Source organism: Lampetra planeri, chromosome 24 (genome assembly GCF_965212315.1).
Source record: "Lampetra planeri chromosome 24, kcLamPlan1.2.h2, whole genome shotgun sequence".
Lineage (NCBI taxonomy): Eukaryota > Metazoa > Chordata > Hyperoartia > Petromyzontiformes > Petromyzontidae > Lampetra > Lampetra planeri.
Window position 1 is genome coordinate 3,936,749 of NC_136130.1, and position 27,293 is coordinate 3,964,041.

Here is a 27,293-nt window from a genome sequence, read left to right on the forward strand (position 1 = left end):
GAAAGCGTGTAGAAAGGGCCTCTGCTGTGAGGATGGCCGGCGTTTGCGTGATGGTTGATGCTCATCTCAACCGCGATCAGCGAACTTACAGTGTTGTAACATTGTAACACGTGGCCTTTCGCCACCGATATAATCCATAATATAGGATTTTTGGGGGGGGGTTAGATGGTGTAAATATAAATGCGTCATTAAACCTGATGAAGCTAGTTGTAATTACGGGCGAAACGTCGTGCTCAGATTGTAAATGTTGTGGATTTGCTCTCCAACACACCGGTGTGCTGTACTAGTATACTACACTATACACTACGCTACTATACACTACACAACTATACACTACACTATACACTAGTGCTGTACTCGTAACGAATTGGCTACGTTCTGTTAACGTGACAAACCTTACTAATTGGCTGTGTCGGGTGTTGGCGGGTTTAACGACACATTTATGTATTCATGCGCGACCTCTACTAAGGGTGTTGTGACACGTCGTTTGCGAGCCGTTTCAAAGTGGCGGTTGGCCTCGTGTGACCGCGTTGAGGGTGAAGCCAAGTGCCGGACCGTGTCTGGCCCCCGTGGGCCCGGTCAGGGGGAGTAGTGGGGGTGGGATTGAGGGCGCGTTTCCAATCGAGCTGTGAGATTGTTGTCCGCTTGTCGCGACACGGGCGCGCAGCGACGCACGTTGACCAAACACAAACACAAATCACAAGCAGCCTCGCCCTAAGTGGTCGCAGCCCGCTCGGAAGCCATGCCAATTGGGAGGCAGAGGGCATTTGTGGCTTGGCATGTGCTTTGAATTTTTGGGGGTGGGGGGTGGCGGCGCACACGTGTCTTCCTCCTCGCCGCTCTCTCCTCCTCTCTCTCTCTCATCTCCCGTGCCCCGCTCACCTCATTCCCTCCCCCTGTGCCTTGTACGCGGTGTCTCACTTTGTACTTGAGTTAAGGGTTCTTTCCGGGTATTCTATATTTGCCCCGGCAAGCAAAGCGCCCGTTAAAAAAAAATGTGTTCGGTCGAAATATCGGCAGCTTCGTGCGCGGGACCCATCTGTCAAATAACAATCTCGAGGTTCGGTGAGGATTCAAATGTTCAATAGGATCACAGGAAGTGGTGCCCACTGAATGTTTCCCGTGCGTGTGTACGGAGGGAATGGTGGGCGCTGTTGTTTGCACCCTGTGCTACAATGCCATTTGTCTGAGTTTGATTCTGGGCCATGGTTACACTTTAACGCCAAGTCGCGTTTGTACCTTTCCATGACTCGCCGAGGTTGTCTCAAACTGTGGGAATGTGAAAATTAGCACTCGGAAGACAAAGACGGCTGGGAGTAGCGCTGGCCCCACCACCCCCAGGTGTGCCATGCCGCCCTAATAGGTGCTCGCGAACAGCATTTGCCCCGACAGTCTGTACGGCTAAACAGACATATTTTTGTGCGTGCAGAAATTGTAATCTTAATTACAATATACATGTACTTAGCTCGTAGATGAGTCTCAAGACGCATCTTTAGGATGATCCTGCGTAGGATGTTTAGCCACTATGAGGTGCAACAATGACATCAATTTGCGTGCAGGCGCTACACGGATTATTACACTGCATGATCGTGAGCGGTGGCTCGGGGAGGTCTTTATCCAGTAATGGATTGAGCAGTCGATCGTATGAGCATTATGATGCTTGTTTACCCACGAAAGCCTTGCCGAGTATCAACTGTTTTCAGGAGGGTCCTGCTCAGTGTTCAGAGGAATGAGCGACGATTGCTTCCCAAATAAGTATTTTACTTTTCAAATGCGAACCTTCATCTCGCAATTGATTGTGGGCCACAACCCTCAAACCGCATCCGCACACGAACCGTGGCAAGTAGCAGCAGATGCCGACAGCTGACGATGCACAGATGGGAGACGGGAACCTCCACCGGTCAGCGGGCAATTGCGGTCACGCGGGACAGCCCCGTGGAACCACGTGACGACCCAATGCGCGATTCACAAGCACGAAGGCGGCATGAACCACGATACCTCGCTGATCTTGGCAGCGAGCATCAACCACCACGCGAAGTCCGGTCTTCCTCACGGCGGCTTCTGACTTGCCATCGGACAGAGGCGGTCACTGCATCGCGCGCTTTTAGATGCGCCTTCTGCGGCCGTCTGGAACGTTCTTTCGATATTAAAAAGCTACCGGAGCTTTGCAATTTAAAATCTAGATTTAAAACTAATTTCTTTAGAATTAATTTGTGTATGTGGTTTGTTGTCCTTCCCCTACACCTCTGAATTAGCGCTGTTGGCTGCGTACGGTGCGAAATAAGTTCAACGTACGGACAAAATCACCACAGCAGCAGCATGCAGTGATGCAGCCATTCCACTACTGCGATGATCTGGCTCCACCACCGCAATGGAAAGTGGCAGCTGTCGCGGTCCCTGGTCCAGCAGTGGTCCACGTCGGTCCTCCGGGAGATCGTCCGCGGTGGCTGCGATGCGAACGCACTTTTGTCGGGACAATAATAACAATGTTTTATGATACCTTTTGTTTCGGACATTAATTCATGTTTCGTGAGATTTTATTTTTAAACCAAGTTAACGTAAACCTACTCTGATGAAACTACCCTACTAACCGTAAGATCTAAATGTCGTCCCCAACCTAAAAAAAAACCGTTAAATAGCTGAGTTTAAAAACATGTGTTTACATTCCGGTAATATGTATAATGTTTAACACGTAGGCTTTCGCGACCAATATCATCCATAATAGAGGTGTTTTAGGTTGGATCGCGTAAATATATAAATGTGTCGTGAAAGCCTACTACGTGTTAAACTGGATACCCATTTTCTTGGTTCTTTCGGTAAAGTCACGTAGAAGGGAAATAATAAAATAATAAAAATAAAACATAATAAAATAATTCTCACGACGTTTCGGCCACAACGCAAGCAGCCGTCCTCAGGTGAAGAACAGGTCTGTCGGAAAGACAGAGTCAGAGATTCAGACTCTGTCTTTCCGACAGACCTGTTCTTCACCTGAGGACGGCTGCTTGCGTTGTGGCCGAAACGTCGTGAGAATTATTTTATGATGTTTTATTTTTATTATTTTATTATTTCCCTTCTACGTGACTTTACCGAAAGAACCAAGAAGATGAATCCCTGCAGTCACGAAAGCTTTAAATCGAAATAGATACCCATTGTAATTGAAATGCATCATTACCCCCCCCCCCCCCGCCCGCTATGGCCTTCGCACGTGAGGATCTCACAGGTGAGCGACATCACGTTTATCCCTCTATGTAAGGAACGGAGCGGGAGGATTTCTCCGCAATTCTGGCTGTCGCCTGATGAAGCTGGTTGTGATTAGTGGCGAAACCTCGTACTCGGATTGTAAATGTTGTGGATTTGCTCTCCAACACACCGGTGTTGCTGTACTACTATCGAATCGGCATCTTCTGTTTGCGTGACAAGCCTTGCAAGTTGGCTGTGTCGGGTGGTGTTGGTGGCGGCTTTACCGACGACGCATTTATATTTACGCGATCGAACACCCCCCCCACCCCCCCAACTGAAATTGTGGACATGATGGTAAAGCGGCAGTGGCTTGGGTAACGCGAGCCAGACGCGCGGGGCGGTGCGCGCGCGCGCGAGGATCACAGAGACCCATCGCATTCCTGCGTGGGCCCCCCCTGCCCCCCCCCCCCACGTGTTACTCGTGCGCGCGCGTGCGCCGCGCCGTGCGCGCGCCACGTGGCGCCGATCACGGCGGACGCGAGAGGGGCCCTTCCCCTCCGCGCGCCGTGCCGGATGATTAAAGGCACCTTTTTTTTCGTGCGCGCGTGACATGTGCTGGACAATTTGTTCCGTCGAGTGGACGCGGGTGCTTAAACTAACAACGGCGATAACATGTTTTGAGTTTCCGCATACGAGGAATTGAACCCAGACGTGCTTGTAACGGGGTCGGTGTCTGAGTTGTTGTGTGGGGAGCGGTGGCGCAGCGGTTAGCGCGCTGCGCTACGAACCCGGACACTCGAGTTTAGTTCCCGCTCAGGGGCCCAACACCAGTGAAGGTTATCTGAAACGGCCCAGGGCCTCCCCGAGGTCGACTCAGCCTTAAATGAGCAGTACCTGGTGGTCATTTAAAGCTGCGTTGAAAGCTTGCACACACAAGCTTTCACAGGATGCATGTCACATTCTCATCGAGCATCTTGCCATAACAGTGATCCGGGGCTCGTGGATCACTGCAGAGATTATTGAGCGAGTGAAACTCTCAACTTTTAGGCCTTCGAGGTGGCTACATTGTAGATGGCTGCACAGCAAGTAGGTTGCCTAGCTACCTGTATAGCAGATGACTGAGTGGTGGCCCCTCGTGTTGCGTTGGTGATCTCCTGGCACTCGGGTGCGGTGTGTAAACATCGGGGAGACAGAGGCGGCCGGGGTTTGATTCTGACCACCCACGCCCTCGTGTGCCGTGTCGGCCTTCAAAGGTGCTGCTACTCGCTAACAGCACTTGCCCCAACAGTACGTTGAGGCTATTCGGGGGACATTTGTCTTTGTTATGAGTTGCAAATATTGGTAAGGAATTTGGGTGCGCAACGGGTGGCATCGTGGTTACCCCAGTGCCTTGTGAACACGGCCATCTGAGTTTGATTCCCGGTCTCGGTTCACACCAGCGAAGAGTGATATCCGGATCCGGTCCTGGGCGCTCCCCTGCTATTGACAAACGTGGTGAAGTATGGTCTAACAACCCCCGTGACCGACACATCTTGATGAGGTCTTTATCCAGCAGTGGATTGGCAAAGGCCTGCAATTTGTTATTGTCAATAATAGCAAACGTGTGGTTTTATAAGGTCGAGTCTCATGACGTCTCTTTGCCTATGCCCCTGTATGTGTGCGTGTTGAACTTATTTCGCACCGTACGTAGGCGACCGCGCGAATCAGAGGTGCGGGGGGAAGACAACAAACTAAACGCAAAAAGATGTTCTAAAGAAATTAGTTTTCAATCGAGATGATTTAGAAGTGCATAGCTCCAGTGGCTTCCTAACATCGGTGGCTTCCTAACAAGAGCGCTCCAGACGGCCGCAGAATCGCTTCTGAAAGCGCCACGCGATGCGGTGACCACCGTCTTTGTTCGACGGCCAGAAGCCAGAAGCCACCGCTGTCGCTGCGAGGATGCACGGAGTTCGCGTGATGGTGGTTCATGTTCCTTGACGAGATCAGTGAGGGATTGAGGTTCATTTGTGGCGAGCAACTTTGTGTGTAACGTCCGCTGTCCCTATGTAGTTGCACCCAGCTTTAACTTCCAGTGGCGGGGCGTGTGGGGGGGGGGGGGGTTGCAATTGTTACCTTTAATAAATTAGGTAAAGGCGCAGACCTGCAACTGCTCACGCCACTGGACGCTCTGGAGGGTACGTGTCCTACTCTTAACCATCACCCATACCCCGCAATCAGAATAGTTTGATTCATATACTGGAGGAATTCGATGAGCTATGAAGCTCTTTTTCACAGATGTCCAGTGGGGACATCTGCGCCTCCTTCACAAGCCACTGTGTGCCTGGTGTACTCATGTCCCCGTATCATCTCCACGTGCCCGTATTGTCAGATCTCTCTATCCTCATGTCCCCGGGATTTCCGTCTTCCCGTGTCCACGTATCCTAAAATCCCCATGTGTGTAGTAGTATGTGGCCCATGTACCTATTGTCATCGTTATTAGTTAACATCTCGCCACCGTGGCAAGATGTTAACTACCTCGCCTGGTATTCAGGCCGTGGGTTCGATTCCGACCCTGACGCCTGCTGTATATTTGAAGTTTGCGTGTCTCTCTCCCCGTGGTCGCGTGGATTTTCTCCGGGTCCTCCGGTTTCTCCCTCCACATTGAGAATGAACATCACGCGTATTTGACTGCTATCAATTTCCACGTGATAAGCCACTTCGTAGAGCTGCCATGTGTGACCAGGTGGCTTCTGAAAAAGAGCTATACATGTCAGTGGGCCTTACCTGATAAAATAAAATAAAAATGTATAGTTTAGTCATCATCATCATGTTTTGGTCACCATCCACTGCTTTAATTTACAACGCCAAATCCGTTTCCTTGTCCCCAAGTCAGGGACGGCACTGGGCGTGAGCAGAATAAAGCAAACATCTTTGGCTTCCAGGAAGCTCAATGGGGCCCCTAGATTCAGCGAAAAAATACGGGTGGGGGGGGGGAGGGGGCGGAGGAGGTCACTGGATCTCCCGTTGCAAGTTGTAGCCATCTGCTCTCTGGGAGACGTCTCGCCATTCTTCCCTTACACAGCAGTCGACTCATTCTGAGCGAAACGAAGTCACCCGCTGTTGCCCGGCGCTATCAGCTTCGGAGTCGCCGTGAAACGAGGCCCGGTGGGCTGCCACTGCCCTGCGTGCGCGCGAGCCTCCGTGTCCCCATGGCATTGCACCCCCCCCCCCCCCGTGCAAGGAATTATATAGGTGCCCCAACCTACCCCCCCCCCCACCTCCTCTCTGCACAGTCTGACACCTGAGCACCCAGACCACGGTGCAGTTGGTTGCATACCAGTGGCGTAGAGTGAAGGGCCCTGGTGCTAGGAATAAAAACAAATGTGAAAACTTTTTTTTTCATTTCACCAGGTAAGGCCTTCTGAGCTATATGGCTCTTTTTCAGAAGCGACCTGGCTCACACAAATCATAGCTCAACCAAGTGGCTTATCGTCACGTGGAAATGTATAGCAGCAGCCAAATACTGAATGTGGAGGGGAAAACTAAAGGATCCGGAGAAAAATCCACGCGTCACACGGGGAGAGAGACATACAAACTCCAAATATACAGCAGCAGGCGTCAGGGTCGGGTTCGAGCCCACGACCTGCTGTATATCAGGCGAGCTAATTAACATCTCGCCACCTTGGCGCACTAATTAAATGGGTCCCACCCCCCGTCCACCAGCCCCGCCCGCCCCACGTCTGCAGTCTGCCTCTTGCAAACCCCACGTGCCCCATGGGGCCCCATGGGGCCCAGGGTACAGTTGCACCACCTGCACCCGAAAGCTGCCGTCCCTTCGCGCTGTCACCGCAGGTGGTGGCGGCGCTGGAGGAGACGCTGACGCGCCTCGAGCGCCTCCGCGCCGGCACTGCCCCCGAGCGCTCGACGCCCACCGAGGAGCTCATCCTGCAGTACAACTGCGGGGATCTCGCGTCGCTCATCCTGAGGCCGGAGGTGAGCTGCAGCGCGCGCGCGCCTCGCTGAACCGCACTCGTCCCGACACTCTGATGAAGGCTGCACGGGAGGTCGTTGCCTTTTGTCGAGTCTTCGCGGGGCAGCGGCGGTGCAGCGGTCAGCTGAGCTGCGCGAAGGAACCCGGCCAGCCGAGTTCGATTCCCGCTCACGGCCAACGTCGGCGATGAATATTCGAACTGGTCGTGGGCCTTCCCTGGGTTGACACGGTCTCAAACGTGTACCTGGTGTGTAAACAGCAGCACTGGGTTGATAGCCACTCTGCCCCGACCTCGTGTGCCATGCCGGCTTTCACGCGTGCTCGTGTAGATACAACAGGACGCTAAATTTGGTTTTCTAGGCGGAAACCAGACATGGCTCTGTGCTGCTCAACGTCACCACGTGCGTTCATACTCTGTCGACTGCTGCTGATCTTACAAAGGAGTTAGAGGTCCTTGCTCTAACTCCTTCGTCGCAGAGAGGCTGAGACCTTACCACCGGTCCCCACGGCTGCATTATACATGCCACTGGGTGTGTAATGTCACCAAAAACATCCACCCTCGTAGCTGTCAATTAATAATGTGCAGCGGATGTAGGATTTTCTCGACCGGGGCGGTAAGGGCTCATGATCAGCTCTGGTTTAACCGCTTGGCCGGCTATATCATCGTCTGCGGAAGCGCCGTGCTCAAGGTGCCTTGCTTGCCGCTCCACACGAAGCCCCCTGGCATCTTAAAGAACCACCACGGTTACCTCCCTCTTGCCGACGCTTGCAAAGCCACGGGCCCCCGATGCAAACATCTCCGTTGGCTCCAATTATTCAGGCCATGCCCCACCTCCGGTACGGTCCATCCTGGGCTTAACCGGACTGTACTGTGCGAGGAGCTCATAGTTCCTTGAAGAAAACATTCGAACATAGCTGCGTCAGCGGGTTCCTCTGGCAGGCAAGGATGTGTCGGCGAGGTAATGATAGGATAAGGATTTGAGCATTTTAAGCTCTTAAAAACAAAGCTGCGATCTTAAAAGCATGCACCCCCAACTACCTCAAAAGAAGCTGATCCTTATACGCCGCAGGTACCATTCATCTCCGTGTCCACTCGGCTCTCAGGCCTCCTACACCACGGTGACCCATCGATTCTCGCAGCCAGCGCTGACACCTGTTTAGCCCTCGCCGTGAGGCCAAGAAGGAAGCTGTTTCGGGAATGCGGTCGCGGGGAAACGCGGGCTACACGATCCAGCCGACGCATCCTCCCTCGCCTGCCGACGGAGCTCACTGGTGGGACTCTGTTGTGTGGATTACGTTTGGGCTTCACAACAGAGTCTGGGCCTGGTTAAACACAGGACGGATCCGCCAGCATTAGTTTCTCAAGCTGACGCAGGTGTTGGCTTAAGGAGACGCACATGTATCCTCGGCTCCTTGCACAGACCGCAAAGACAAAGATCCCCCGTATAGCCTTATCAGACCGTTAGGGAAAGTGCTATTAGCGAGCACCTATGAAAGCCGGCACGGCACACGAGGGGGTGAGTGGCCAGCACCACGCCCGGCCGCCTTTGTCTCTCCAGTGGCGACGTTTTTTTCACACCACACCACGTACTATGTTAAGGCTAAGTCGACCTAGGGGAGGCCCAGGGCCCAGGCCACGAGCGCGAATCGGACTCGGGTCGGCAGGTTCACCGCACGCGCACACACACATACGCGCATACACACGCGCGCGTGCGTGACGCGCACACACACACCACGTGCAACGTCGACCGGCGCGCTTTAAACATTCCCAGGGGCCCGGGCAAGGCTGGCAGAAGGCCGTCGGCACGGAGGGCATGGCCGGGCAGGCCCTCATGTGGGAGCTGGAGAAGTATTTCCGCAGGGAGCTCGTCGACAAGCGGAACGCGCGCATGGCCCGGCGCGTCCACTCGCTGCTCGTCCGCCATCCCGACAGGAGCTTCTTTTTCGCGTTCGGAGCAGGTGCTGGATACGCGCGTGTGTGTGTCACGCGCACACACACACACCCAGCATACAGCGCCACACACAGACGCCAGATACACACAAAGACAAAGCAATATAGATCGCGTGAATATATAAATGTGTCGTTCAACCCGCCACCACCCGACACAGCCAACTAGTATGGGTTGTCACGTAAACAGAACGTGGCCAATTCGTCACTAGTACAGCAACACCGGTGTGTTGGAGAGCAAATCCACAAGATTTACAATCTGAGTATGAAGCAAACAGCCCACAAATAGACACCAGATACACACACACCTACACACTCTCACACCCAGCATACAGCCCACATACAGACACCAGATACACACACACCTACACACTCTCACACCCAGCATACAGCACACATACAGACACCAGATACACACACACACACCTACACACTCTCACTCCCATTCACACATCCAGCATACAGCCCACATACAATGACAAAGATCCCACGTGTAGCCTTAACACACTGTTGGGGCAAGTGCTGTTAGCGAGCACCTATGAGGGTTGGGACGGCACACGAGGGCCAGCACCACGCCCGACCGCCTTTGTCTCCCTAGTGGCGAAGTTTACACACCACACGAGCTACTCATTTGTGGCTGAGTCGACCTAGGGGAGGCCCATGACCGGTTCAGATAATCGTCACTGGTGTTGGCCGTGACCGGGAATGGAACTCGGGTGGCCGGGTTCGTGGTGTGGTGAGCTCACCGCTACACCACCGCTCCCCACACACCCAAATACACCCTCATACGTACAGACACCCAAATATATACACGCACACTCAGGTCACAGACACACGCACACGCATTCTAGATTTGAAGCTTTCGTGACTGCAAGGATTCATATTCTTAGGCAACACAAAATTAATAAAAGTAAAATAAAAAAAAAGCTTGTGTTGCCTCCGAAACGTCGTGATTTTTATTTTATTTTTTATTTAACTTTTATTAATTTTAATTTTTTACCTACGTGACTTTACCGAAAAAACCTAAAAATACGCACACGCATCTCCACATCAAAACACGCACCCACATTAAGTCACACGCATGCACCGAAGCCCATACACGCACGTACTCTGTCTGCAGGACTACAGGACCGCAAAGCTATCGGGCCGCAAGACTACAGGACAACTGGGTTATAGGACCACGGGGCAATAGGATTGCGGGGCTATAGGACCGCTGGGCTATTGGACCATTGGGCTATAGGACCGCTGGGCAACGTGGTGGGCAGAGGAAGTCAGTGCAGCAAAATCCATTGTTGCTCCGAAGTTCTTTGCGTCCAGATCTCTGCTTCCCACCTTCACCCCACCACGCACTGAAGTATGGTCAAACAACCCCCACTAGCAGCTCTGCTTGGAGAAGCCGTCATCCAGCAGTGGATTAACACAAGGGCTGTACATATACACGTGTAAATCAGCTCGAGCCTGCCGTAAACCACGTGACTTCTGTGTGGCCACCCCAACTCTGAATCCCTCCCCTCTCCCCTCCCCCTTTGAAAACGGACGCCGCTCCGTGCAGCTCACTTCTTCTGTTTGCTCCTTCCTCCCCTCTTCCCTCTCATCATCATCATCATCACCACCCTCTCATCATCATCATCACCACCCTCTCATCATCATCATCACCACCCTCTCATCATCATCATCACCACCCTCTCATCATCATCATCACCACCCTCTCATCATCCACGACATATTCTTAGGTTTTTTCGGTAAAGTCACGTACGTAAAACATCAAAATTAATGAAAATAAAATAAAACAAAAAATCACGACGTTTCGGAGGCAACACAAGTCTCCGTCATCAGGTGGGACCGTCACAGCCGGATTAGCTGCATCAAGTGAGGCACTGATTCAAGATCCACGACATCTTGGCCCGGTAATTCATTCTACCCCTTCTCCTCCTCCTCCTCCCACCTCGCACTCCTCCTCCTCCTTGCTCACCGCTGCTCATCTTGAGAGCCGTGCCCCTTTCGTTGTCCGTCTCGGGGACTTCCGTCCCGGCCTCCCTTACCCCTCCCTCCCATTTTGACCCCCCCCCCCCCCCCCCCGACGTCGACACCCTATCACGTGGTGCGTAACCACGGGAAAGGCAACCGGGGTGTCATTCCCGGGGCTTGCACGACATCAGTGCATCAGGTATCAGCGGCCTGCTCTTGCGGATGGCGTCACGGGATCGTTCACGGTTAATATTCGCCCGCAGTATTAATCAGGGAGAGACGCTGGATTCAAACCGCGAACCTCTTGACGCGACAAGCAGCGAACGCGCTACCGCCGGGCCGCACTGCCGCCCCAAAACGATGATGATGATCGTCGTACATTTCAGCGATGCTGATGATACTGCTGCTGATGCTGTTGGATGATAACGATGGTAACGATGATAATGATGATACATTTGTAAGTCATTCCATTGCCGATCCCTGGGCACTCTAGCCAACGAGCTGTTCCATATCGAGGGATTATCCGGGCCGAATATTTCCACCGAAAGAAGGGACGCGTCCGCTGTCGACGACGCGATGCCCACGTGCTGATGCGATGGCGACGGCGTGTTGGCACGCAGGACACTTTCTGGGCAACGGCTCGGTGATCGACGGTCTACGGCACCAGGGGCTCCGCATCCATCACGTGCCCCCCGATGGAAACATCGACAGGTGAGCGCGCGTTTTGCACGCAGTGGCCCCGTTGGCCCAGTGAAGGTCCAAAACACAGTTGCCCAGCGCAGGCCTAAAGGCCCAAAAGGTTAACCCTTTCCCGAGCGTATATGTCATCAGTTTTCTTCGGAAGAAGAAATAAAATGACCTTATCTGTACCGAGGCTCCCACAAGGCCATGCGGGAGGGCGCGTGGCACAGTTTGGCTCCAGCTATTGCAGAGTGCGGTCGTGTCGCTACGGTTCTCTGTGGCGAGTGACAATATCTTTAGCAACAACAGCGGTGCTATGCCTCGCTAAATAAAATTAACGCTGAACTCGCTCGCGCGCGTCCCGAGATTCAGCGGTGAACGGGACCCCCCCCCTCCACCCTGCAACTTGCAGTTGTCTCGAAACGGGAAAGGGGTTAAGTGGCCGGCGACAAACAAGCAGCACTTATCGAAGTTGTAAACTCTAAGAGTTGACGCGGCTATTGGATGGAGGGAGGGGAATCGATTATCGGCGCTCGGAAGAAAAAGAGACACTGGGGGAGGGAAGAGGCTCTGATGAACCTTGCAGCGGAAAGACGAATCGGATGCACAAAGGTTGTGTCCAGTTTGGTGTTCTTCCGCCCACACGGTTGGCTACGTACAGTGTGAAAGAAGTTAAACATGCAAAACAACAACATACGTATGTTTGACAATGCGTATGCTGTCGAAGATGTTTCGGACCGCCGGGAAACGAAGGAGGAAATGAGAATGAAGGAGCGAAAAGAAGCGATGAAGGAGGATCGACGCCACGGAATTAAAACGTGTGTAGGAGAGGCTTGAAGCTGAGTGAAAGAGCGAAGGGTGGGATGGATTTGCCTGTTGGGGGGGAGGTTCCAGGAGGTGGTGATGGGGCGTAGTGTATGTCATGTATGTTGAACTTCTTTCGCACCATATGCAGCCAACAAACGACGCAAAAATCAGTTTAACAAACTCACCAGTCGTGGACAAAGCGTGCGGCCACCAACGGTGCAGCAGCAGCAACAGCAGATTCTGGGAGGCGAGGGGGCAGCAGCTCCTGAGTCATCAAGCACGGCGGCTTTCCGCTGCGGGGGAAAGATGTAAACATGACTGCGACTGGGACTGCGGTACAGAGGCACCGGGGCCGCGCAATCAAATCGATCGATGGACCTTCAATCTTGATTTTAAGCTTTCGTGACTGCAGGCATCCATACTCTTTGGTTCTTTCGGTAAAGTCACGTGGGTAGAAAAATGTAATGAATCGTGCTCCTCCCTTAAAACAACCCAAGTCTCTTCCCGTAGCCCATCATGCTTCTACTGCTACTCCCTGCCCCCACCTCCAACTAGGACCAGGCCTAGCCCAATCTCTATCACTACTCTACCCCTATCACTACCCCTATCACTACCCCTATCACTACCCCTTTGACTACTCTACCCCTATCACTACTCCTATCACTACCCCAACCCCTATCAATACCCCTATCACTACCCCTATCACTACCCCCTACCGACGTGACTTTACCGAAAGAACCAAAGAGGATGGGCCTTCTATTTGACGTGGCAATGTCGCCTCTCGATTACGGTGGACATCGGTGAGCGTTACAGTCGGACGGGAACGGAGCAGCGTAGAACACGGGGGATGTGAAAAGAAACGCGTCACGACCGCAGGGGCTAACGCCGATCATATTTTACTTGGCTGCTATCAATATCCATGCGACAAGCCACTTGATCGAGCTATCATTTGAGGCCAGGTGACTTCTGAAAATAAGCTAATAGCCCGGTAGGCTTTGCCTGGTAAGATACAAAAAATAGTTTACTTCTATTTGTATGTATATTTTTAAGTGATTTGTTTATCTTTCCTGTACTTTGTTTCTGTATTGTTTGTTGTTGTACCGTTCTGACCCCGTGCGCCTGTTGGACATCTGTGAACAAGAGGTTTTATAGCTCATCGGATTCCTCCTGCAGTATAAATAATCATTCCGATTCTCTTCCAGGGCAAAGTAAATTGCAACCGCGCGCGAAATAAAGTGCATCCGCGCGCAACGAATATCACAAGAAAAGGGGAAGTAGTATATACATAAATAACAAGTAAAGCAACGCTGTCTTTTCATATTTTAGATTTCATCGGAGGGCGACCGTGAATAGACGTGCCTTGCACACACAGCGGGGGGCAGGCAATGCGCAACAGGTGGTGAACACACCGCGGGGGTGGAGAGAGACGTAACGTTCATGGGCAGAGATCGACGCAGCCGTGAAACAGCTGCGACTGGGTACAAGGCGCGTGCAGGCGTGGGGCGACGTCGCTGCCAAAATGCCGGGGGGGGGGGGGGAGGGGGTAGAGAAGGTGGCGGACAGATGCTGGCGCGGTTGCGTAAGATCAACGCAGCTGCAGCGGGAACGGGGAGCGGTTGCAGCAGGGCGGGGAAGAGGCCATCATCTTACGCGTTGCGTGAAGAGGGGTTGGTGGGGGGACTGCTAGGGAAGAGTCTGGAGTCATGGAGAGGAATACGTGAACTGAGCATGCCGGTTGAAGGTGTTTGCAAAAAAGGTTTCCCCGAATAAGATTAATTAAAAAAATATATATATCGAGAGCAGGAAAGTGCCGTAGCGATCAAACTCTTACTGATCATAAATGCTTTATTGGGAGGGTTAGATCGCGTAACTATAAATGTGTCGTGAAATCCGCCACCAGCCGACACAGCCAATTAGTTAGATTTGTGACGCAAACTGAACGTGCCAATTGGTGACTGCTCCAACACACCCCGGTCACACACATTTGCAATGTGAGTACTGTCACGTTTCGCTGGCAATTACGCGATATGGGATTATCGCCCGATGAAGCTGGATGTAATTACGAGTGAAACGTCGTATTCAAATTGTAAATGTTGTGGGTTCACTCTCCAACACACCGGTGGGCTGAACTGGTAACGAATTGGCGCGTTTTGTTTATGCGACAAACCTTACCAACTGCCTGTGTATGGTAGTGGCGGGTTTCACGACGCATTCATATGCACGCGATCGAACCCAAAGAACACCTTCGTTATTAATAATATCGGTCGCCAAAGCCCACCGCGTGTTAAAATACTACCGGCAGGCTGACAATTAGGGAAACTCCGTGCAATGCATTTGCTTTGCGGACTGGGGCAAGCGGACTGCGCTTGGAGGCTTGTGCGTGTGGCTGGAAGGAGAAATCTCAGCGTGAGTTGTTGGGCTGAGAACGCGGGTCTGGCAGCGTGGCGTGAATTCTGTCACCGACCTCGTGTCCGTTGTTGTTCTTCACTCACGCGACTCGCTAGCACCACGGACAGCGGTGGAGACGGTTGCGGGACAACCGCGCATCACCATTCCCCCCACAACCCCCCGCACCGGCGGTTAGCACGGTTGGGCTACGTACGGTGCGAAAGAAGTTCAACGCACGTACTTCATTTAGAGCGGAGAAACTCGGGAGTGTGCAGGTGATGTGGGCGTTGTTAGCTGGGGGGGGGGGGGGGGGCTTGACTCGGGAGGCATTGGTAGCCCTTGGCAGCTCTGGGCAAGCATTAGGCACCGAGGCTGAACACCGGGCTAGTGACACGGGCTTCCCTTCATAGCGAAAGTTGACCGCAGTGGCGAGGAGAAGGTGACGCCCGTGCCCCCTCCGCGTGCCGCTGCATCACAGTTGCCAGAGCGGGGGTCGGCGACCTGCGGCTCTGGAGCCACGTGCGGCTCTGCAGGGACTGCGGTTTAAAAACTCCTTTAAAAAAGTTTTTTTTTCAAACAACGGTTTTATTTTAAAGTGCACTAAAAAGTAAATAACTCGATTGGACAACGGGAAGAGGACGACATCTTGATTAAAAGAGACACACGCGGTGCCTGCTTTTTGTGCGAGTCGATTCCACAGTTGAGGGACCCCGGCGTTTTTCAGCTACACAAAAATATATAATTAATATGCCGTCTATGAAAACAATGTAATTGCTTGAAAGGAGGCAATTAATTGATACGGATTTTAATACAGGCATGCATTGTTACCAGATCTGAGTACGTGTGCAAAATGTGGAATTGATTGGGCATCGGGAAGTGGACGAAATTTTTATTACAATATTTGACCACGACAAACAGAGGAATCAAGTTAAGTCAAACCGTTGAAAAAATAGATAATTGGCCCTTTTTATTATTTTGGTTTCCGACCTCTGACTATGGAAGTCCAGTTCACCATGGAAGTCCAGTTCACCGTGCAAATCCAGTTTACCATGGAAGTTCAGTTTAATCTTGATTCATATGTTGTTTTGTTCTGACTTTATGTAAACGAAAAGACACAAATTCACCCGTTTTCTCATTGAAAATATGTCAATTTCAAACTATCACTGTCCTGGTCACAAAAACAAAATTTGTGTGGAACAATAGCCATTTTCTATACTTTTTAGGCATAATCAATTACAAAATAACACTTACTTTCCAGGAGCAACAATTGTGTTACATAGTGTTATTTTCCAGAAATGCCACACTGAGGCCTGAGAATCGTTTCCAGGAGCGTCCTGCCGTACTGAGTTTTAATTTTAAGATGATTTGGCGCCAATGAGTGCTCATATTTATCCTATGAGTGGGAGGAACCCGGAGCGTCCTAAGAAAACCCACGCAGGCGAGGGAGCAACGCTATATCCCCGTACGGATGAAAACAGGGGCGGGAGATTAGTCCACACTCGCCGTGCTGCCTTTATCCTGTGGCAAGCCAGGCGGGGGGGGGGGGGGGTATGTGGCGGCACCTCTTCCACGCGCCACGGGTTGGGAGTTTTGACAACATCTGTGTTGCGTGTGCGTGTGCGCGTGCGTGGTCCACCAACCCATCGCTGCTGCCTCCGCGATGCCGGGACGCGAACTCGCGGCACGTGCCGCCTCCTGTAAACGAGCTCGCTGGGTGATCTTTCGCTTCCCGTTTTCTTCTTTTTTTCGGTGGTCGTGGTGGTGGTGGGGGGGGGGTGTCGGAACCGCGATTTGTTTTGATTTCACAGGCGGCAATCAAAAACAGCGTCCCTTTCTCTCTACCCCCTTTGTTGGGGAGGGAGGTGGTGGAGGGGGCTGTGGGGGAGGGGGGGCTGTGGGGGAGGGGGGCGGTGGGGGAGGGCTGTGGGGGAGGGGGCGCTGTGGGGGAGGGGGGCGGTGGGGGGGCTGTGGGGGAGGGGGGGCTGTGGGGGAGGGGGGCGGTGGGGGGGAGCTGTGGGGGAGGGGGGGTTGTGGGGGGGGGCTCTGGAGGAGGGGGGGGGGCTGCAGAGCAGCGGCACAATGAGCGCTTCGCGGCGAGAAATGAAAAAAAAAAACGTGCGCGGGATGTTTTAATTTACTTTACACTGCGGGGCTGGGGGGGGGTGTCCCCTTTTGAAAGGTTGGTAGGAGGGGGGGGGTAAAGTCACGACGTTACTGGGGGGGGGGGGGGGGGTGCGGAGGTCGTTGGTGATCTATCTCGGCGTTGAGTCGAGTTGGGTTTGTAAATTGTAGTTGTTGAATCCGTGATGGGGGCGAGCTGCGTGGCGCAGCTCTGGGAGTGCTCGCTCGCCCCGCTGCTGGGCGGGAGGACCTCCTCCTCGCCACGTCGCGCTGCGTCCCCGTCGCTTCTGCCAAACTCGCGGGGGGCCAGTGCTGTTAGCGAGCAGCGCCTATGAGGGTCGGCACGGCAAGCGGGTGGGTGGGTGGGTGGCCAGCTACCACGCCCGACCGCCTTTGTCTCCCGAGTGGCGATGTTTACACACCACACCAGCTACTCGTTTGAGGCTGAGTCCATTTAGGGGAGGCCCAGGACCGGTTCAAATAATGTAATTAATTCATTGCAGGTGTTGGCAGCGAGCGGGAATCGAACTCGGGTGGCAGGGATCGCAGTGTAGCGCGTTAACCGCTGCGCCACGGCTCTCCACGTCACCACCAGCACCAGCACCACTACTACCACTACCACCACCACTACCACCACTACTACCACTACCATCACCACTACTACCACCACCACCACTACTACACCCACTACCACAACCACTAACCACCACCACCACTACCACCACCACTACCACCACCACTACCACCACCACCACTACCAATCCCACCACCACTACCACCACCACCACCAGCACCACCACTCCCACCACCACCAATCCCACCACCACCACCACCACCACCACTCCCACCATCACCAATCCCACCACCACCACCACTCCCACCATCACCAATCCCACCACCACCAGCACCACCACTCCCACCACCACCAATCCCACCACCACCACCACCACTCCCACCATCACCACTACCACCACCACCACTCGAACTGGCGCGAAGGCATTGGGCTGGAGCGTTTGACAGCTGATGAATGTGGTCACCACTCTGCCGTTATTAAACCCTGAAACAACAAAGGCAGTATCTTCACGACCTTTCACCCAACCCCATCCCCCACCCAATCCATCCGTGGATGTGTGCTTTCTGCACCCCCACTTCTGCCCCCCCCCCCCCACAGCAGCCACCTTCCTATCCCCCCGCTCGCAAATTCCTACTCTGACTGAGTTCCTGATTGAGTTCCTACTCACACTGAGTTCCTACTCAGACTCAGCTATGCGCTTCTAAGTCTACATTGAAAGTCATTTCGTTAGAACTGCTTTTTTAGTGTTTAGTTTGTTGTCTTTCTCACGCACCTCCGATCAGCACGGCTGGCTACGTACGGTGCAAAAGAAGCTCAACACACGTACGTACATCCACTGGATAATCATAGCCCCGGGCGTTAACCACCGCGAAAAATGATGTGAGCCACAGCTGGGAATGAAACTCGGGTGGCCGAGTTCGTAACTCGCCCGCTCCCACCGTGCAACCGCTGTCAAATGCACGCACACACACAAAGACAAAATACAAAGATCCCCCGTGTAGCCTTAACAGACTGTTGGGACAAGTGCTGTTAGCGAGCACCTATGCAGGCCGGCACGGCACACGAAGGGGGTGGGTGGCCAACACCACGCCCGGCCGCCTTTTGTCTCCCCAGTGGCGATGTTTACACATCGCACCAGGTACTCATTTGAGGCTGAGTCGACCTAGGGGAGGCCCAGGACCGTTTCAAATAATCGTAACTGGCGTTGGCCGTGAGCGGGAATCGAACTCCGGTCGCCGGGTTTCTTCGCGCAGAGCGCTAACCGCTGCACCACCGCTCCCCGCAACACACACGGACACACTCTTCTCTCAGAAACTCAACGCCCACTCCACCACCCTACCCCAGTGAGATCCTCTGCAAATAGACTTGTCCCAAATTGGAATGATGGGTCCCATTGCTGAACGCAGGCCGGTCGAGTGCTGAGCTGCCGTTGCCTAGCAAAGTGGCTCTCAAACGGCTTTTGTACAACGGCGCCCGCGGCTGTAGACGCGACCTTTTTTGTGTACTCCGAACACACCATTTGCTGCTGTTACGGCGGCGAGATGTTGACTACCTCGCCCGCTATACGTGAGGTCATGGGTTCGATCCCGACCCTGACGCCCGGTGTATATTTGGAGTTAGCGTGTTCTCGCTCTCTCCCCCGTGGTCTCGTGGATTTTTGTCCGGGTCCTCGGGTTTCTCCCTCCACATTTAGAATGAACATCACGCGTATTTGACTGCTATCAATTCCCACGTGATAAGCCACTTTGTAGAGCTGTCATGTGTGACCAGGTGGCTTCTGAAAAAGAGCGAAACAGCTCAGTGAGCCTTACCTGGTAACATAACAAAATAGTTTCGTTTCATCATGGGACCGTTGTTTTTTTGCCAGTATCAAAGTATGAAAAATAAGAATACATTTTACCCTTTCAGCGCAATTAAACAGGTGTTGAAATGTTCACACACCAAATTGATGCCTTTTGCAAGGAATAAAGTCCGCATTCACCACCCATACTTGTGGTGAACATGCAAACAAACATGCTCTGGTAATAAATGCATTGTCTTTGAAACTGATTGGCCTACACCAGGTACAGCCTTCTTTATAGCGCCTAGTCTCAACGTATCAGACCAGAGAACGCCAAAACGCGGACAGTACAAAGACAATGCAGACAAAGACAGAGCACGTGTCGATACGTGCACTGTCTATTTGGCGTTTGAACATCTCAACACCTGCTTTATTGGCTGAAAGGGTAAAAACCCGATTTTATTTTCCACAGTTTAGTTTCGTTACGTTGGTAGTGGTGCACGAGCACGGGTCACGAAACAAACTCAACGCGGTCGTCACGAACCCCGTGGGCTTAAAACAAAACATTGGTGAAAAACAATATTTTCAACGCGCACACTTTTATTTGCACTCTAAAGCGGAAAATAAATTATGTTGACCGCCAGATTTAATCACATTTGATGTGATGATTAAAAGCGGGTGGCGTCCTTTCGATGTGTTTCATTTTCTTCGTTCAAGTCACAGGCAGTGCGATTGTGGTCATGCAGCCAAAACTATGGAGCCGTGGAGTCAAACCCACTGTTGGTCTTTGCTCCTTCAACGAAGGAGGAGGAACAGCGGACACGAACTCTTCTCTCTCGCTCTCTGGTGAAGCCCTCTCATCGTGGCCAACAACAGCAGCAGCAGCAGACCTCCACATCTGGCATCGTGCTCCCGAATGTATCGTCATGGGGAAAGCACGGAATCGCTTCTGAATCGTGAAATAGCTGCGGTGTGATGCCCTCTGGTGGGAAAGCGATGAATTGTTTATATCTAAAGACGATGAATTGTTTATATCTAAAGACGATGAATTGTTTATATCTATAGACGGCTGACATGCAGTGTGCCGGGGTGCGATATCAACTCTCAACACCTCTGTCGGATATCTCAGTTGATGCCTCGCTCTCCAAATGTACTGTTTTATTTTCCGGTCATGGTATATGGTTGTGTGTTTTTTTTATTTGATTGAAAATAAACCGTGACGTTTAGTGTATTAGACGCACACTGTAGTCTCGAGGCGAATTTTCAAGAGGGCCTTGATTTTGGATACCTCTGTGTGCCCATGCGTATCTGGCACCTTGTATTTGTGTGTCTGCTTGTCTATCTGGCTATGGTTATGTCCACTTGATTTCCTTCCTGGGTCATTGCCTAGCTGTCAGTATATTTAACACGTAAGCCTTTCGCGACCAATATTATCCATGAAGGAGGTGTTTTTGGGTAAGATCGCGTAAATAGAAATGTGTCGTTAAACCCGCCGCCACCCGACACAGCCAATTAGTAAGGTTTGTCACGTAAACAGAACGTGGCCAATTCGTCACTAGTACAGCACACCGGTGTGTTGGAGAGTAAACCCACGACATTTACAATTTGAATACGACGTTTTGCCAGTAATGCAACCAGCTTCATCAGGCGGACAGCCAGAGTTGTGGAGAACTTCTCCTGTTTCAGTCTTAAATAGCGGGATAAATGTGATGTCGTCACTTGTGAAGCAATCACGTGTATGTCTTCGCGCCTGTGTCTAATCAATGTGTTATTAACTTTTTTTAATTTTAATTTCTATATATATGTCTTTGATCAGGTAAGGCCCATTGAGCTACGTAGCTCTTTTACAGAAGCGACCTGGCCACAAATGATAGCTAAACTAAGTGGCTTATCATCACTTGGAAATGTATAGCAGCACATGCTCTAAACGCGTGCTGCTTCTAAATATGGAGGAAAAAACTGGAGGATCCGGAGAAAAATCCACGCGACCAAGGGGAGATAAACACGCAAACCCCAAATATACAGCAGCAGGCGTCAGGGCCGGGATCAAACTCACGACCTCCTGTATGCCAGGCGAGGTAGTTAACATCTCGCCACCGTGGCCCCCTGATCTCCCTGTATGCCTGTCTCCCTGTGTAGGGCGGTCTGGGATTGTTGCTGTTGTTGTTGTTTTGCAGCCTTGCCCAAGCTTGCACTTGGTGTTGACAAATCATCAGGAATCTATGTACTTGTGGAATTTGTACTTCCAGACTTTATTTATATGTATTTAATTTATAGCGACTTGATTCACCTTTCCCCTTTCTTCATCTTGCATCGTTTTTTTTGTATTGTATGTTGATGCAACTCGCCGGGCCGCTCCCCCTACTGGACATCTGTGCAAAACAGCTTCATAGCTCATCGGATTTCTCTACAGTCTCAATAAATATTCTGAATCTGATGTTAATTACACTGCCAGTCTGCCTCTCTGTCTGTGTTCTTCTCTACCTGCCCGCTCAACTCTCTGCGTGTGTTTGTCTGCCTCTATAAATCTCGCTCCCTCCGTGCGTCCGTCCGTCACGCAGTCTCAACTTCACTCTGGTGACTCCAGTCCCCGACGGAGCCGGAGATCCCAGGAAAACGCAGCCCAGGACCACGGACCCAATGTCCAGCCAGCGCCACATGGGAGAGGCGCTCGCTAACTGGGCTGACGTCAGAGCCGGAGAACGGGCCTCCAGCAAGCACAGGCAGTTCAGCGACCTGTGGGTGAAACTCCAGGGCAGGTACGTATTTAGATGTACGTTGAGCTTTTTTCTAGCCACACATAGCCAACCGTGCTAATCGGAGGTGCCGGGGAAGCACAGCAAACTTAACAACAAAACTAAGCTCTAAAGAAAAGGTGAATCGAGTTCTAAAGAACTTCGTTTTGAATCTTCTAAAGAACTTCGTTTTAAAACTAGATTATTTAAAAGTGCACAGCTGCAGCGGCTTCCTATTATCGGAAGAGCGTTCCAGACGGCCGCAGAAACCCGTCTGCACTTGCGCGCGACGCGGTGACCGTCTTTGTTCGACCGCGAGCAGCCCAAAGCCGTCAGGACAACCGCCCGGCACGGTGCCGGGAAGCGCTGCGTGATGTCGTCGTCACACCCCCCCCCCCCCTGCCACTCCACACCCACGACTCGTCCCGTTTAGCGACGGCGCCACGACGCCATCGGCTGCCCAGCGACGGGCGGCGAACGCCACGGCGGAGGAGGTGAAGGAGGAGGATCAATCAACGCAGCCGCCACCGCCGACGAGGAGGAAGATCTCCTTGCCCTCTACCGCGACGATGACGACGACGATGCCGACAACATCGTCGGGTCTGAGCCGAGGGCCTCCGCGGCTGCTGTGGCCGGCGCTGCTGCTGTGGTTGCTCCATTGAGATGATTTAGATTACATTGCCCCCCCCCCCACTGTAAATGCCCACGTATGAAAGTACAATAGGTGTAACGCCCTTCTGGCAATACCACGGGTGTATCTCTTGCTGGTTTTTTGTCCCTTTGCCCGGCTCTCTGACAGTGACACGCTGATCTTCTCATTGGCACAACCCCCAGTTGCTGGAGCCGTCTCACATTGACATGCTGATCTCTCACAAATTCCTTCTCTAGCCCCGCCCACTTACCCTTGGGTTGGGCCCACCAAAATCCTCTCTAACCTCTTGTGGCAGCAGCAGCAGCAGCTCTTTCTCTTACGTCAGCAGTTCTCCTGCTGTGTTTGTCTCACCTGATGACGGTTGCTTGTGTTGCGATCGAAACGTCGTGGTCTATTCATTTTCTATCTACGTGACTTTACCGAAAGAACCAAGGATTATAGGTGTTGAGATGTTAAAACGCCAAACAGAATCATTTTTCAAAGAATCCTGTCGGGATTAACCACACGTACCTGTGGTGAAGATGCAAACAAAAACATGCTCTGATAGTGTTTGGCATTGCCTTTGAAACTGATTGGTCCACAACAGAAACAGTTTTCTTTTGAGCCTAGTCTCAAAATGTTTGACCAGAACGCTAAAAGGCGAACAGCACAAAGACAATGTAATATCAGCAGTGGTGGGGCCGGGATTTTCAGGTAGGGGGGGCAACCCCTCCAGCAATGAAAAATGATAGAGGAGTTGTTAGTCTGTAATGACTTGTCCCTTGCTTTTTATTCGACGCGTGTGCGGCGATGGCGCAGCCATCGATCGAGGGTCGAATTCGAACCGCGTTGTGTGATCGGCATCGCGCTCGCTGAAGGTGAATGCCTTCAGGGAAGTCGTGTACTGGATACGCAACTGCGCACAATTCTGAGTCACTTATAACTGCTTTGCCGTTACTTATTGGCAAGTATGGACTCAGACTATTGTCCTATCATCTCATAGAGTTCCTGGCATGTAATAATATGTTACACAGTGGGAGTGGGGGTCGCAAAATGCCGATGTATTACTAATAAACTCCAAAGATCCGATCAAAATGAGGGATTTCGATCGGATCATTGGGGGATCATGTGCCCCCCCCCCCCAATTGCTCCGCCACTGAATATCAGGACATTTATATCTTGGGGTGAGCAGCTACAATATGGGAACTTAACACAACAATAGGTTTTACTCTTTCTGCCAATACAACCGGCGTTAAGATGTTTAAAAACCAAACAGAATCAATTTTCAAGGGATCCTGTCTGCAAATATAACAATAGGGTAAAACCTATTGTGATATAACAATAGGGTAAAACCTATTGTTATATTTTGCTACTGGCAAGACATGTCGCAAATTGTAGCTGCTCACACAGAGCTAGCTATACATGCCCTGATAGAGCATTGTCTTTGTGCTGTTCGTCTTTTAGTGTTCTCCGGTCGAATACTTTGAGACTTGGCTCAAAATGAAAGCTGTCTCTGGTGTGGACCAATCAGTTTGAAAGACGATGCATCATTTAATCAGAGGATGTTTTTGTTTGCATGTTCACCACAAGTACGTTTGGCTAATGCTGACAGTATTGTTTGAAAAGGGATTCTGTTTGATGTTTGAACGTCTTACCACACCTGTTTTATTGCCAGAAATGGTAAAACCTCTTCTTATAAATGTCCACGTGATGATCAGACACTTTGCGGAGCTTTCGTTTGTGGCCAGGCCGCTCATGAACAATAAGTTAATAGCTCGGTGGGCTTTACCTGGTAATATGAAAACAGGTTAGTTGTATTTGTATCATTGTAAGTGATGTGTTTACCTTTCCTCTACTTTGCACTCCTCTCGGTGTTTTGTTTGTATTTGTTGCTGTCGCAACGTCGTGATCCCCCCGCGCCCCTACCCGACATCTGTGAGACGAAATAGCTTCATAGCTAGATTTGAAGCTTTCGTGACTGCAAGGATTCATACTCTTAGGTTTTTTCGGTAAAGTCACGTAGGTAAAAATAAGTAAATAAGAAAATACAAATAATATAAATAATAATATAAATAAAATGATAAGTCACGACGTTTCGGAGGCAACACAAGTCTCCGTCATCAGGTGGGGCCGTCACAGCTAAATTTACTGTATCAAGTGATACAGTATCATTATTTATATTTTTTATTAATTTGTATTAATTTTTTTTTTTCCTACGTGACTTTACAAAAAAAATCCGAAGAGTATCGCTTCATAGCTCATCGGATTCCTCCGGGTGGAAACAAATTTTCCGATTCTCGTCGCTCGTGACTGGCTCATCGGCGGCACCACCGGACGGTCCATTGGCCGACCGACGAACGCACTCGCGTGAGCGTTCGAGGCAGGGGGGGGGCAGTCGGAAAGAGGAGCGGTTGTGGGAGTTTCACAGAGTCGTACGTTTGCTGCTCGCCGCTCGCTGTTGTTGTCAACGGTGCTATTACCGCGCGGCTCTGGTTTGTGTTGTTCGGGCGGAGGTGTTCGACGTTTCGCTCCGTCCACGGTGGGGGGGACGGGACTTCTCCGTCGACTGGAACCCAGCTCAATTTAACACGTAGGCTTTCGCGAACAATATTATTCATAATATAGGTTTTTGCGTCAGATCGCGTTATTTATAGATGTGTCGTAACCCTCCACCACCCGACACGGCCAAACAGTAAAACATGTGTCACGTGACACATGTTTTACTGTTTGGCCGAGGACTACGACACATTTATAAATAACGCGATCTGACCCAAAAACCTATATTATGGAACCCAGCTGCTGGGGTTCAAAAACAGCCTCAAGAACTTTCCACCTTCTCGTCAGGCTACGACTGCGTTGGTGTTTGTACGAAGCGATTGCGATACACCGTTTCTGAAGAAGCTCCAGCCACGTGGGAACGAAACGTCGGACATCGTACCAAACAAGCCCGGAAACACATCGGGGGGAAATGACGGTGGTGATGCCGATGACCCGAATCGTCCAGACGAATGGGCCCGATCCTATCGGATGTTGCGGGTTGAGCCTGGACAACGCTTGGATGGGTGACCACTGGGCACGTGCCTGGAGTTTGATCGAAGGGCTTACGGCAAGTGTCACGTTGTGAACAGCAGAGGGCAGTTGCAGCAGAGACCCCGTGCCAATCACAGAGTGGCGAGTCACTCATCTACCAGTGGATTCACAAAACTGGTTGGACATATGAAGGGGGAATGAAAAAAAGGGTAGAATTGTAGCCCTGCAATTGGTTACTCACGCGATTGCTGGCGTTAGGGCCTCCACCAGAGGTCGCAAACGGGTTTTGATTCCTTACCCGTACCCGGCCGCACCAGGGTCGCAAACGGGTACCCGTACCCGGCCGTACCCGTACCCTACCCGTACCCGGCCGGGTACGGGTAAGGTACGGGTATCGGGTACCCGATTGCGACCTCTGGGATGAAGCCATGTTGCAGGCGCGGGTGGGTTGATTCTAGGAACTTGAATTGTGAGAAGAGACAAGACGTTGGGAAATGAGTGACCAACGGTTACTCACCAGTGACTCACGGCCCACCCGTACTCGTACCCGGCCGCACCAGGGTCGCAAAACGGGTACGGGTAGCTGGGTATCGGGTAGGGTACGGGTATCGGGTACCCGGTTGCGACCTCTGGCCTCCACTAGAGGGAGCTCGTAGAAAGGGTTTGTGGCCTACTCCTCCACGCTGCTCCACATGTGTTGGAGAGAGGTGAGAGTACCCACACTTTAGCCCACCGCGATCAGCGCACTGTGGTGAAGCCATCGATACTGCTGGGTGGACAGAGCTGGGAGGCAGGGGGATTTAAGAAACTAGCCCCATTGTTAAGAAACTTGGCCTATTGTGATGTAAGAAACTTGACCCATTGTTAAGAACCCATTGTTAAGAAACGTGGCCTTTGTGATGTAAGAAACTTTTCTCATTGTTAAGAAACTTGCTCCATTGTTACGAAACTTGGCCTATTGTGATGTAAGAAACTTGACCCATTGTTAAGAACCCATTGTTAAGAACCCATTGTTACGAAACTTGGCCTATTGTGATGGAAGAAACTTTTCCCATTGTTAAGAAACTTGGCCTATTGTGATGTAAGAAACTAGCCCCATTGTTCCAACTGTCACGCGGGGAGATCGAACCGGCGACCTCCAGATTGCGAGTCCAGTGGCGCTAACCACTTCACCTCCGTGGAAGCATCCCTCTGTACATGTACATTATAATAATATATATTTTAAAACAATATTCTGCAAATGTTTCTCACTTCATTTCTGGCGGGCGTGGTGGCTGGCTCTCGCCTGTGATCCACGGTGGCTAGGAGATGTTAACTACTTCGCCCGGTATACAGGAGGTCGTGGGTTCGATCCCGACCCTGACGCCTGCTGCTGTACATTTGTAGTTTGTGTGTCCCTCTCCCCGTGGTAGCGTGAATTTCACTCCGGGTCCTCCGGGTTTTCCCTCCACATTTATAATCGACACGCGTTTATAGTATT

The 27,293-nt window shown here is 51.7% G+C and overlaps 1 protein-coding gene across 2 annotated transcripts in view; it reads left to right on the plus strand.

The window, feature by feature from the left end:
* LOC144726662 (metalloprotease TIKI1-like) overlaps positions 1-27,043 on the plus strand; it is a 41,362-nt gene extending 14,319 nt beyond the window's left edge. For both annotated transcript variants that reach the window (XM_078605420.1, XM_078605421.1), the window contains exons 4-8: positions 7,012-7,152; positions 8,923-9,109; positions 11,687-11,777; positions 21,979-22,176; positions 22,586-27,043. In XM_078605420.1, coding sequence (XP_078461546.1) covers positions 7,012-7,152; positions 8,923-9,109; positions 11,687-11,777; positions 21,979-22,176; positions 22,586-22,814 — 846 coding nt within the window. In that variant the 3' untranslated portion in view covers positions 22,815-27,043. The remainder of the gene's footprint in view (positions 1-7,011; positions 7,153-8,922; positions 9,110-11,686; positions 11,778-21,978; positions 22,177-22,585) is intronic.
* Positions 27,044-27,293: the final 250 nt, after the last annotated feature.